The sequence below is a fragment of the Populus nigra genome, chromosome 1 (assembly GCF_951802175.1).
Source record: "Populus nigra chromosome 1, ddPopNigr1.1, whole genome shotgun sequence".
Lineage (NCBI taxonomy): Eukaryota > Viridiplantae > Streptophyta > Magnoliopsida > Malpighiales > Salicaceae > Populus > Populus nigra.
In genome coordinates, this window is record NC_084852.1 from 23425463 (window position 1) to 23438638 (window position 13176).

The 13176-nt window shown below is 35.0% G+C and overlaps 2 protein-coding genes across 3 annotated transcripts; one reads left to right on the forward strand and one right to left on the reverse strand.

Moving 5' to 3' along the window:
- Nucleotides 1-426: 426 nt before the first annotated feature.
- On the forward strand, nt 427-7281 carry LOC133675553 (uncharacterized). 2 transcript variants are annotated; one of them, XM_062096975.1, is made up of 7 exons: nt 430-615; nt 707-826; nt 1326-1778; nt 2617-2756; nt 3032-3152; nt 6602-6742; nt 7014-7281. In XM_062096975.1, the coding sequence occupies exons 1-7, from the start codon at nt 532-534 to the stop codon at nt 7092-7094; spliced, it is 1140 nt and encodes a 379-aa protein (XP_061952959.1). In that variant the 5' UTR covers nt 430-531; the 3' UTR covers nt 7095-7281. The 2 variants fall into 2 exon arrangements, with proteins under 2 accessions (XP_061952966.1, XP_061952959.1); XM_062096982.1 differs by lacking the exon at nt 7014-7281 and having other exon boundaries at nt 427-615; nt 6539-6660.
- Nucleotides 7282-7604: 323 nt separating this feature from the next.
- LOC133675568 (ubiquitin-conjugating enzyme E2 20-like) lies at nt 7605-9519 on the reverse strand. Its single transcript, XM_062096992.1, has 6 exons — nt 9164-9519; nt 8600-8627; nt 8293-8520; nt 8085-8148; nt 7937-7996; nt 7605-7836 (listed from the first exon to the last, which is right to left on the reverse strand). Exons 1-6 carry the CDS (start codon nt 9280-9282, stop codon nt 7784-7786), a joined length of 552 nt encoding a protein of 183 aa, XP_061952976.1. The 5' UTR covers nt 9283-9519; the 3' UTR covers nt 7605-7783.
- Between the last annotated feature and the right edge of the window lie 3657 nt (nt 9520-13176).

The window sequence follows — 13176 nt, forward strand, 5'->3', positions numbered from 1 at the left end:
TATAAATGATGTAGGAGAATTTCTGGAAGTAATTCATCCCATAACATTCCCTGTAATCATCTTCTTTGTGGTCTTCAGAAAATCATTGCTAATTATCGTGTGCGGTATTTTACGACCGTAGCATCCTAATTCCTAAATATGGAAATATATTGTAATGGACTTGGTTGAGTTATGAAGAAAGGGCTGGGAATGATAAAACCCTGTAATAACACGCGCAATAATTGTGGGCCGAGGACCCTCTTCTACAACTCGACAGCAAAAGACTAAATTACAATTCTGACTTAATCAATCATGCCACTCTGATCCTAGACTAACGATTACACGAGGACCCGAATAATTTTCGGGCTACAGAGCGGCATGGTGGGTTTGGGCCTACTAACCATGAGAGACCTCGACTAAGTTCAAAGTCAAAGAAATCTTCTTAGTCCAGCATCGAAGAGGTCTGTTGTCTTCTAGTCTTGTCCGAGGTAATAGAGCTAGAAACCCTCGTCGAAGTACAGCTTAAACTCTTATACTGGAATAAACGAATAAATGGCAACTGAAAACAAGCCGAAGTCCAGTGCCAGTGTCACTACCAACAGCAAGAAGAGAAAGCAACGCTACCTCCCTCACAATGTATTCTTCTTTGTATTTCCTTTCTCTGTGTTTGTTGATCTGTATTAACATATGTTGTGTTTCTTTCTTTTGATTGTGCCTGTCACTGCAGAAGCCAGTGAAGAAGAAGGGTTCCTACCCATTACACCCAGGAGTTCAAGGCTTCTTTATCACTTGTGACGGGGGAAGGGAGCGCCAAGCCTCGCGTGAGGCCATTAACGTTATTGATTCTGTATGTTTCTATATCTTTTTTATCTTCTACGTTTCTTTCTTCTTCTTCTTTTTTTTTTACAAAATTCAACCAGGATAAATTGAAAATCGATTCGTGCGGTAACAAACACGGTGGGTGGCTATGGGAGAAAGATTTGGTTTTATGCTCCAAGGAGAATTCATTTGTGGCTGCCCCTTTAAACCAAGGTTTTGAGTTCTTATGCTAAGCAAGATTCGTTTATGGCGAGTCCTTAAGGACAGGGAGGGCTACTCTACAAACTTTGGACCGAAGAAAATATTTATAGCTTCTTAATAAATTCCTCATGCAAGAATTCTGCTAGTCATGGGTGCAATTTTTTTTCTTTTTTTTTTGCTGTTATCGTAATGACCGAGAAATGCATTCACTAGACTAATCAATTTAGAGTGTTTGTAGAAGTAGTGAATGCACCTTTCCCTTGATTTACAAGGTCAAATTGTGCCCTCTTCATTGAGCTGCTGGTATTTGCACTTTTTTCTTGCAGTTTTATGAAGAACTAGTTTTTGGGAAGGATACTAGTGTGAAGCTTGCAGAGTTGCCTAATAAACCTATAAATAAAAAGATTAAGTTCTCATATTCTGATGTTGAAGGAGACGATGACGAAGAAAAGGAGGAGGATGAGGAAGATGGGTTAGATGAGAACAAATCAGGTGCCCCCGAAGCCAATGATGCAAAGAATGAAAACCCAGCAGACGAAAAGTTAGGATCTCCTTGTCTAGAAAATGAGAACAGTGAATGTCAAAGAGAAGAAAAGACTAATCAAGAAGAGGGTTGTAAAAATAATAAAAAACAAGAAAGTGAGGCAGAGGAGCTACCAGCAAAGAAGAAATGCACAGAAACATGTGCCCCCAAGTCTGTTGGCCAAGAAAAAGTGGAGGAGAAATCCATTGATAAGCTTATTGAGGATGAACTCAAAGAACTTGGAGATAAGAACAAGGTGAGTAGCGTAGTTCCCCTCTTTCCATTTTTTTGTGTGAATTGACATTGGATGTTCCCTTAAGAAAGAAGTAATTTTTAAATGAGATGGTCTGAGAAATTGAATTTTTGGCTAGACTTCTCTAGATTTTGTATTTGTTTGGCTGAATTAATTTTTCCTTTTCTTTCCTGTGTTTGTCATTGGCTCTTCTCCCTCTCTTCCCCTATTTGCTTATAGATTATGCAAATTCCGACCAAGTACACCCAGCACCTGTAAGCATTTTAGATGTGCTGGTAGGTACTCAATAAGGTTTTCCGCTTGTACTGAAAGTACAATGATTTAGCTTGAAATGAAGATAAAGACATAATAGCAGTGCACTGTACCATCCAACAAAACTACCTCCCTCCCCTTCACCCTAGACAGGAAACACAAAATTATATTCTGATTCCACTTTCAGAAAGTATTCTGGGTGACACAATTGTAAGGTTTATCCCTCTTCTTTTCTTTTCTTTCTTTTATGTTATTTTTCCTCTTAAGCCTATCTTAGAGTGAACTGTGACTCTATGGACAAACATTATGGTAGAGAATGGTGCACATGGGTGCTCTTATGTTTGTAGTAGATAGTGTAGCTTTAATCCTTGTGATTCTTGGAGTGTTTTATCTCCTATATGCTACATTTCTTCTGTTTTGATAACTGTTCTCCTCCCTTGCTGAGTTGACTATATGTTGAATTCATTAATTCCTGCTGTCATGGTGAGCATGCTCACAAATGGTGGTCTCAATCATTTTTTTTGCTGCTATTTTTTACCATATCATCATATTCTTGCTCTGTTTTTGAATATTTGTCCTTTTTGAACAGAGACACTTTCTCAGCCTTGATTCTGGTTGTAATGGTGTTGTCTTTGTTCAAATGCGCAAGATAGATGGGGACCCTTGTCCCAAAGATATTGTGCAACATATGATGACATCTGCTGCATCAACAAGGAAACACATGTCCAGGTTCATGAATTGCTGACTTGTTATGTTAAATTTTATGAACACATAGCTTCTGGTAAGCGTTAGATAGTCTCCCTTTGTGTGCTGCGCTCTAGTTTTATGCACTGCTTATGGATTTCACTTGCAAAATGCATTGTTCAACCATGTGACATTGGTTCATAGAGTACCAAATTGGCTTTCTGAAGTTCTGCAAGAAGCCAAGAACATACGCAACATCTGAAAAGAAATGCCATATCATTTTAACATGCTAAAGTTATATACTGTTTGTTCATATACAGGTTCATTTTAAGAGTGTTACCAATTGAAGTTGCGTGCTATGCTTCAGAAGAGGAAATTTCAAGAGCAATCGCACCAGTTGTGGAGAAATATTTTCCCGTGGATACCCAGGACCCGCAGAAGGTACGTATATCTATCAATTCCGTTGATCCTTAGCTCAAAATGAACTGGCAATACTTCTCTGGTCTTCCGCAATTAAAGTCATAAAACAAATAGTAGATAAAGTGTTTGAGTAGCATATTGACAATTTAAGTTATTGCATCAACATGAATAAACTGCATCAGTTAATGCAGCAATGCTTTACAACTTGGGAATGCATCAGGCACGCTTTTGGAAAGAGTTGATTTTCAAATATTTTACCAATGTAGCATTAGTCTTGCTCCAACTTTATTTTATGGTTTGACTTTTAGTAGAGACTTGATTCAGAATTTAAATCAAGCCAAGATGTAGCATCATGTGAAGTTGGAACAGATATGAGCAAGTGATCCCAATCTGTTTTTGCATCCATGATCATAGTCATAATTCAGCATGGGTAAGGGATTGTGTGTAAAAGGAGGTTCAGAATTTATATTTATTCAAATATGACATTTATCACCAAAAGTACGTGGTCCTTTATGGTAGAATTCTATAAGGTGAGTTAAACGGGATAAAATTAAGCAGACAAGAAGTTCCTAACAGGTTTAAGGAAAAACAAATCTGGGTTGGTGAAGCATTTGGAAAAAATAGGGTTTTTGTATTTAGAGAAATTATTGTTTGTTTTGGAATTTGGAGTGGAACTGAAAGCAAAAGCACATAAAATTCAAGTTGTTTGGCCAATGTGAGTATTACAAAGAATGAGCTGGTCATACTTAAGGTGAGTACCTGGATAAAATTTTTGGCATACAATAAGTTCCTGATAAGATTTAGGATAGAATATGATGAAACGAATTTGGCTGGAGATAGGCACTTGGATTTGTTGTGTGGAGCTGATGAAGATGAATTACTTTGGGCTCCCTGTGGTGAGGAATCTGTTGTTTAGGGAGAAACTTGATATGTTTGTTCAGCCTTGACTTATTGAATAATTTGTCTTAAGCTGGTTCAGATTGAAAGCGAAAGAAAGAGCATGCCCAGGCTCTGCTTCTTAGTATGATACCCTGGTTTTGTCAACCTATACACAGGGAACATGCCTACTAGAGCTAGTACAGATAATCAAGTCTCAGAAGTGGATTTTGGCTTTCTTGAATATAAAGATTTCGCCCATAAGAGTCCAGTACCAGCTCCCAAGCCTAAGTTCTTTATCTTTAGCCACAAGTGCTTCCAAAGTTGTTAGCGTGTGTGGGATTCTAGTCATTTTTGGAAAATGGTTTGGAACCAAGATTTATAATAAAAAAACTTACATGGGACAGAATTTGGATTGTTAAAAAGAATTGGAAATTTTAGGGTTTTTATATTTAGAGAAACTAGAGTTTGTTTTGGAATTTGGAGAGAAATTGGAAGCAAAAGGCAAATAAAAATCAGCTGTTCTGCCTCTTTCAATACTAGCAAGGGGGAACAAGTCATTGAGGCTTTCTAGGAGTTTCAAATTTGAAAGAATAATTTCAACGGAGTCTCCCCATTAGAAGATTGCAAGCACACAACAAGATTTTATTCTAAAACTGCCACCATCTGTTGCATGCACAACAACATGAGACTTGCTTATATGGAGGTACAGTAAATGTGTAGCCTAGATATAGTATTTTTCTGATCCATATTGTTTTTTTACCTTCCTAAAGTTTTAGTGCTAAAACCTAAATAATAAACCAAGTCCTTCGAAAAACACTCATTTAACCGTTAGAACCTTTGATAGGACTTTTCAATGATCATCCTGCTAAATTTGCCAATAGCAAGAGCTGCTTTCTTCACCGAAATTGAATGAGTAGAAAGGATAAAAATCTTTTAGAAATACTGTGAAAAAGGAGATAGAAAAGAAAGCACAATTGAATTAAGGCCATGTTTGTTTCCCGGAATTCATTTTCCGGGAAATTACTTTCCAAACTTTCCTGTGTTTGTTTGCCATTAGAAAAGTTGGTCAACAGAAAACACTTTCCGGTCAACGGAAATACTTTTTGGTCAACGGAAAACACTTTTCAGTCAAAGAAAAATTTGGTTTGGTTTTTAGAAAAGTGTTTTTCCTTTTGGCTGTGTTTGTTTTTCGGCAAGTGGTTTCCGGGAAACCACTTTCCAAACTTTTCTGTGTTTGTTTGCTATTGGAAAAGTTGGTCAACGGAAAATACTTTCCAGTCAAAGGAAAATTTGGCTTGGTTTTCAGGAAAGTGTTTTCCTGAAAAATTTGGACGGAAAACACTTTCTGGAAGTTGTGAAAAATTTAGAAATGTCATTATTTGCTGATTATATCAAATTTGATCCTCAAACTTTTGATTGCTATATATAATTTGTTTTGAATATTTATTTTTCAATTTCATCTCTTAAAATTTAATTTTTATATTAATTTTGGTCCTTATTTTTATAATTGCTATTTGCTTTTTCCTTATCATTTTTTTATTGAAATTTTTTATCTATCAAATTTGGTCCTCATTCTTTTGATTTTTACTTATTTTATTTGAAATAATTTATGAAATGTTAATTATTATTATTTTAATTTCTTCACCTTTTATTTTTTTTAATTTTTTAGATTTGATCTCTATTATTTTGATTATTATTTATTTTATTTGAGATAATTTATGAAATTATATTTTTTTTTCAATTTCATTCACATTCAACTTTTTAATTTGTAAGATTTGTTCCTCATTATTTTAATAAATTTAAAAAATAAAACATTAATAAGTTATTTTCCAGCTTATTTTCCATAACATAACTAAACACTGGAAAGTGTTTTCCAATTTATTTTCCATTACACTACCAAACATCGGAAAATACTTTCCTGAAATTCACTTTACCCGGAATTCACTTTCCAAAAGGAAACTACTTTCCTGCAAACAAACGGGGCCTAAGAGGTAAAATTAAATCTGTATATATATTCATGAATTAGTGCCCCGCTTTGTCATTATTTCTTAGAATTTCAAATTAAGTACATTGATTCCATTTCACTTTTGTGTTAAGGAGCTAGCTCTAGCGGTACTTTTGAAGTGCATGGTGAACCTTAAATAAAATTTGATGGTTTCTGTGAAATTCCCAGGTCCTTCACATTTAGTTCAGGAGTTGCTGTTGAGGTAGCTCCGTCACATTTCAGAATTTGGATCCAAGGGCCACTGGGAATGGGACAATAGAGGGCATTGAATGCCATCACATTTAATTGAATAAAGATCCAAAATAATGTTTGTTTCTTCTATTAATCAAACATGAGACACTTCTACATTGCTAAAATCACCCCTGCAGTCATCCTAATTGTGATAGAATATAGGAAATCTTTGCAGATGAGAAATTGCGGAATTTAACTGAGTCAATAGGGATCCACTGCATGGCGCGGAAGGATCCATATAGCTGACCCAACTAGTTTGTTGATTGAGGCTTGGCTGTTGTTGTTGTAACAGGGACCAACCGAGTTGCATCACATGCAACAAGCTACAATTTGACCACTTGCTCATTCTGTGCAGTTTGCGGTAATGTATGAAGCCCGTGCAAACTCTGGTATTGACAGGATGAAAATTATAAATTCCGTTGCAAAATGTGTTCCTGGACCTCATAAAGTTGATCTTAGCAATCCTGACAAGACAATTGTAGTTGAAATTGTCAAGGTAAAAATCTGCTCTCTTCCCTGCTGTCTTGTCGTGTGCAGAGACTTATTCAAAACCATGTTTTACATTATTGGGGGCTGGAATCACATTTGTTCAGCCTTTTAAACTATGTATTCTTTATTGCAAAGCACGAGTTATTGGTTGTAAGATCAATGGTAACTGGAAAAGAAAAAAGTTGAGAGTTTTGCTGCCTAATCAGATGTTGCTCTATGGTGGTGTTAAATTGATTTTTGCCCCATTAACTTGGTTATTTTTTTTGTTATTTTTTCAGACTCTGTGCTTGATCGGGGTTATTGAAAAGTACAAGGAGTTGTCCAAGTACAACTTGAGGCAGCTCACATCTTCGAAGTAGCAGTAGCTTGTCACATCTCAAACTGAGAGCAAAGCAGCTTTAGAAATTTTGGTTCAACTGAACTCCATTTCATTCTTGAGCTGCCTCGTTATAAGAATTTTCATCGTTTTGTTCAGAATGTTCATCGTTCTGTTCTGACATTGTTACCAGAAGACAAAAAAATCTTTCTCGTGGTTTTCTTCCCTTCTTCCTTTTTGTTCTTTCCCCCTCATTTTTTCGCACTGCCTTGGTGCAAGACTAAGTTTTTTCCCCCAATTATCGCAGAGCGATAACCATTACTACCCCTACAAGTATACTCGATTTTCTTTCAGCTTGCAAAATAAATGGAAGAGGATGATAATCTGTTGATAATGGATAAATTATCAGCCGTACTTTTCTTAATTTGTTACTGTATAAGAATAATATAATTTTCAAGTGAACATTATAGGCGAAAATAGTCTTATTCTCTTATTTTAATAACACTAAGCGTACCGATGTGAGAACAATACCCAACAAAAACGGATCCATCACTTTTTGAGAACAAAATTCCCCTGTTCTTACTATCTCTCAAAATGCAAGGCAGAAGGAGTAGATGGCAAGAAAAATCTGATCCATCAATTCATTTTCCATTGAGTCAGTACAGTAAAAGCTATAGTTGTGGAAGAGGGAAATTCAAACCACATACTACTACTTTTGGACCCCTCTTCCATCTAAGCAGCAGCACTTGGAGGCTTGTACAACTTCTCGACCATTTTCCTATAGTCTGCAACAATTACAAGGTGCCCATTAAGTAATTAATTATTCAAACTCCAAGCAATGCACCATTTACGTAAATCATAACATCCAAAGTAACAACAACAAACCTTGTTGATTACTCCAAAGTTGTGCTGCTTGAGTGTTTAGAGGTGAACTGATGTTTGGTTCTACATCACACAAAAAGAGAAATGATCTTAGTATTAAAAAATTAAATCACCAACCGCCATAAACAGAAAATGGAAAAACAAGATTTACCTCCAAGCAGGCTTTGGATAGATAGCAATATTGTCCTCACATCATAGGCAGATGACCATTTATCCTAGGAACACACAACATAAAGCAAAGCATCAGAGTTGGATCAGCCAATTTGAATCTTAAAAATCACTTGTAATTAGTTAAATAAAAGCACATTTAGACAACAAAATTTTAACAACATTGAGATCACTAGAAGATTTAACTTTACCTGAAGAATGTCCAAGCAAATGTTGCCATAGATATCCACATTGGGATGGAAGCAGCTGGTTTCAAACTTGACTTTTGGAGGCTTGAAAGGATAGTCATTTGGGAATGAAAGGGATAGCTTGTATTCTGTTCCTTCAAAAACTGTATCTTTGCTGCCTTTGATTGTTCCTTTCCAGCAAAATATGTTGTCCCCTTCAGGGAAGGCAGATATCCCAGATTCTCCACTCATCTACAAAACAATATTAATCATTGATTTGTTGCTGAGAAAATAAGAGATACGACAACAAGACAGGTTTCAATATTCTTACCATCAATGCCATCAGTTCAGATTGCAACCTGGTTAAAAAAAGAAGCAGCAATTAGTCAAATTTAAATGAATAAATAAATAAACCCTAAAGATTCTCAAGCAAATTAAAAGACAACAAGTAACCAGATCCAATCGGGTTAAAAGCAACCAATTCTCAAGAATATATACATATATATTAAATTAAACCATGAAATACCGAAAGCAAATGAAAGAAAAAAGAGAGAGACCAGCTCAAGCTTATCAAACAACCAATTAGCTAATGAAAAGCAGACCCCCCAATTTAAGACAAACAATCAAACAGGGCTTAAGGAAACCCAATTAAGTCATTCAAAACTACGGTTAGATAAAGAATCAGTCACATGAAATCAATAGCTTAAATGACACGATCCAAATTCATTATAAACAAAAACATCATCTGATTTAATAACAAAGAAAAAAGTCACAAAATCACATTTACGAACGAGACAAGAAAACCCAAAAAATAAATCCAGTTATAACTCGTGATATATTACATGGTTTGACAAATGAAAAGAACAGATCAAATGCAAAAAGAAAAGAAAATTACCGTTTAAGCACGGATTGCGTATCGACAATCTTTGCTGCTGTGACAGTCTGTTTTGCTGGCGTAGTCCCCGCCGGAGCAGCCACCGGAGTATTCCCTTGATACCCATTAACAGTTGCCATTGTCTCTCTTCTTTCTTTCTTTGCTTAGAATTAAAAAGAAGGGTATCGAAAGCACCAACAGAAGAAAGAAAGATAACTCAAATCCAGAAACTGACTAGTGAAGTTTGGTTTGTTTTGAAAACAAAAGGAAGAGAGACTCAAGAGAGTGTCTCTTCTTCTTCTTTGTGTTTTTTAGAGAGAGAAAGAGAGCGTTTCAAGAGAGAGAGATGAGGGAGGCCATGCCATGGGTTTATAAGAATTTGAGAATGGCAATTACGATACCGTTTAGGAAAGTTTTGGGGTAGGGTTTGGTGTATTTTCGAACGTTAGAACGACGGTGGTTGACAATTGAATTGTCCGTTTTCTCCTCAATCTCCAACGGCTAGTTTCCCGGTTTGAAAAGTGCTACTGCGAATAAAGCACGCAAGGCTTGGTCAAATTTCTTTTTTCTTTTTCCTTTTTGAGCAATAATATAATGCCACGCGTCCTTTAATTTGTACAGAACAAGGCAACGAACGCACACGTGAATAAAAGAATTATTGAAAATAATTTCGTCCATTTTACCCTTTATTGTTACATTTGGTTAAAACGAATGCTCCTTCAAAACTTTATTTAAGAAAACACATTTTCACGAATTTTAAAAACTAATCAATAAAACTTGATGTAGGATCCATTAGAGAATCATGTGGTTCTTTATTATTATTATTATTAGTATTATTTTTAAAACAAATTAGATATAAAATTAAACACAAATTCTTTAAAAGAAAGCTAGTTTTCAACTATACTTTTTAGAAAATTAAACTGAAATTATTGGGTTTTTTTTTTATCTAAATTAATTGAAATTCAACATCTAAAATGATTTGTTCTTTAACCAATACCATTAATCTAAATATACCTACACATAGGTTTTTTTTTGTTATTTTTTTTTGAGAATTCATGTAATTATAAAAATATTTCAAATATGTAAATTTAAAAACCTTCTTCAACCAAATTATTTTTTTTCATATACTATCATGGTTGTTCTCTTAATGGGGAATGAATATATTGGGATCATTATCAAAAGCCTTGAAAAAAAACAATTCATTGTTGTAACAATCTAGTGCTTTACCAAATAGATAGAAATAGAGGTCCAATCATAGAGTATTATATTTCTCTATCAACAACAATGATAACAAGCTGAAGGCAAACTTGGACTTGATTAAGGAAGTTCAACTCAATGTAGGAATGAAGAACAAGGTATATTGACAAAAAAACTACTTAATACCACAATGCTAAGATAAAAAAAACAAAAAATTCAAGATAAGAGACATGGTATTAAGGGAGCTAGAGGCAATTGGTAACTTTGAAGGAAGAGGAAAATTGGTGCTAAACTAGGATGATCCATTTAAGGTTGTCAGAGTCATTAAGTATAAAACCTATCACTTACAGGATGAAAAGGAAAAAAAATACTTCTCCATGTGTGGCACTCAGACAATTTAAAAATGTATTTTTGTTGAATCATCTTGACATTGATGCAATCAAGTCAAATATTCAAAATTTCTACTGCTGTATGTGGTCTAGCACCATGTAATGAGGGGACCACCATATTAATTGGTAAGAGACAGCATGACTGCCTCTTTGAATTAAAAAAACACAAATGACTACTGTAGCAGTAGAAGTGAATTAAAAGAGCAAAAACAGAACAGAGAGCACGAGAGAAACAAAGGAAGAAGAGGCACCTGAACCGTCCATTTTCATTCTTTGATTTCTATCTCGTTAACCGTTAGATTAGGCTGAGATTTTGAAAACAGCTTCTAGACACGTTACTCTTCATTGTGAACGATTGGATTGAAGATTGGTGGTGTATAAGCTAACTGTTTTGTCAGAGAATAGGGTTGTCATTGTTGTGAGTTTTTCTTAAACACTTCTCTCTTTATCTTGTTGCATTTCAAGAGTAGATTGTTCTTGATGATATGTATGTTGTAGCCCATAATTAAATCTGAGGAAGAAAAATTGTGAACCCATTATTTATTGATAGTGAAAGTTTTTTAGGTGGACTACAGTCCCGTGGTTTTTCCCGCATTGGGTTTTCCACGTATAAAATCTTTACGTTGATTTATGTGTTTGATTGTATTATTTTGTTGATTGGATGATCCTATTTTTTATTGCACAAAGAGGGAAAAGATTGGGACTTGTGAATTGGCAAGATTGGCGTCCGGTTGTTCCTTGTTTTTCCCAATAAAATGGTATTAGAGCACTGGTTGTGTAGATTGAATTTCTTGTGCAGTTAAAATGGAAAAGAAAGATTCGGGCATGATAAAGCTCATTTCTTCCAATTATGTTTTATGGAAAACAATGATGGAGGATCATTTATATTGCAATGATTTGACTTTGTCACTTGAGTGTAAAGGAATAAAGCCTAATGAAATGGATGAGGTAAAATGAAATGAACTTAACAGAAAGGCGATTGCTAATGTTAGAAAATGAGTATCTTCTAAGTCTATTAATCATATTTCTCAAAAACATGACTGTTATACAATTTGAAAGATGTTGGAAGAAACCTTTGCTAAAGAGAGTGCACAAAACAAGGTTTTTATAATTAGAGATTTTGTGAATTTGAAGTACAAAGATGGTGAAGATGCTTCAGTGCACATAAATGAATTCCAAGGGTTCCTGAATCAACTGTCATTGATGAATCTTGAGTTAGCTGATAAGATGCAAACACTAATCTTATTGAGTTCATTGTCGGATAGTTGGGAGACTTTGATGGTGTCACTTAACAATTCCACTTCGAATAGAAAGATCATTTTGAAGAAAATGAAGGATATCATTCTCAATGAAGAGAAGAGGAGGAAATAGAAAAACACTTATGAGTCTCATGCACTTGTTATAGAAAGTCGAGGGAGAAGCCAAAGTAGGTTTTCTTACGGTAAGCAAGATAGAGAATCCGGTAATAGAAAAGGCAAATAGAAGCCAAGAGGGAGATCTCAGTCAAAGAAGGGAATTAAGTATTATTATTATGACAAGCCTGTGCATATTCAAAAAGATTGTAGAAAGTATAAAAGAGATAAAAGGGCAAAGACGAAGATAAGAATGAAGAAAATGGTACAACTACATTTATATTTAATGATGATGTTGCCATTGTTTTTTATGATGAATTTTTTAATCTTGCATGTCAGGATACCATTTGGGTTGCAAATTCAGCAGCTTTTTACCATGTTACGCCCCGACGTGATTTTTACACATCCTACACTGCTGGAGATTTTGGTCAAGTTAGGATGAGAAATCAAGGGATGGCTAGTGTTGTGGGTATTGGAGACATTTGGTTAGAAACCAATACTGGGTGTAAGTTTCTACTCAAAGAGGTTAGACATGTGCCTGATATTGATCTTTACAAGTACTCTTGATGAAGAAAGCTATTATAATTACTTTAAAGATGGTAAATGAAAGCTCTCTAAAAATTCTTTAACTGTTGCTAAAGGGAAGAAGATGGGTCTCTACATGTTACAAGCCAAGGTGATTAAAAGGAAGGTGAATGTAATTGAAGATTGCTCTACTGATTTAAGGCATAAGCGGCTTGGACATTTGAGTGAGAAAGGCCTTGACATCCTTGTCAAGAAGAACTACCTTTCATTAAAAGGTATGAACTTAAGCACATGTACTTATTATTTAGTTGGTAAACAACATAGAGTTGCATTTCAAAGATCACCTCCATATAGAAAATCACATGTTCTTGATTTAGTTCATACTGATGTTTGCTCTATGATTGATAAGTCTCTTGGAGGTGCATTGTACTTTCTTAGCATTATTGATGATCACTTCAGGAAAATTTAGGCCACTTGTTTAAAATCCAAAGATCAGGTGTTTGATGTCTTTAAAGATTTTCATGCTAGAGTTAAAAGAGAAACTGATAGAAAGATGAAATGTATTCGAGCT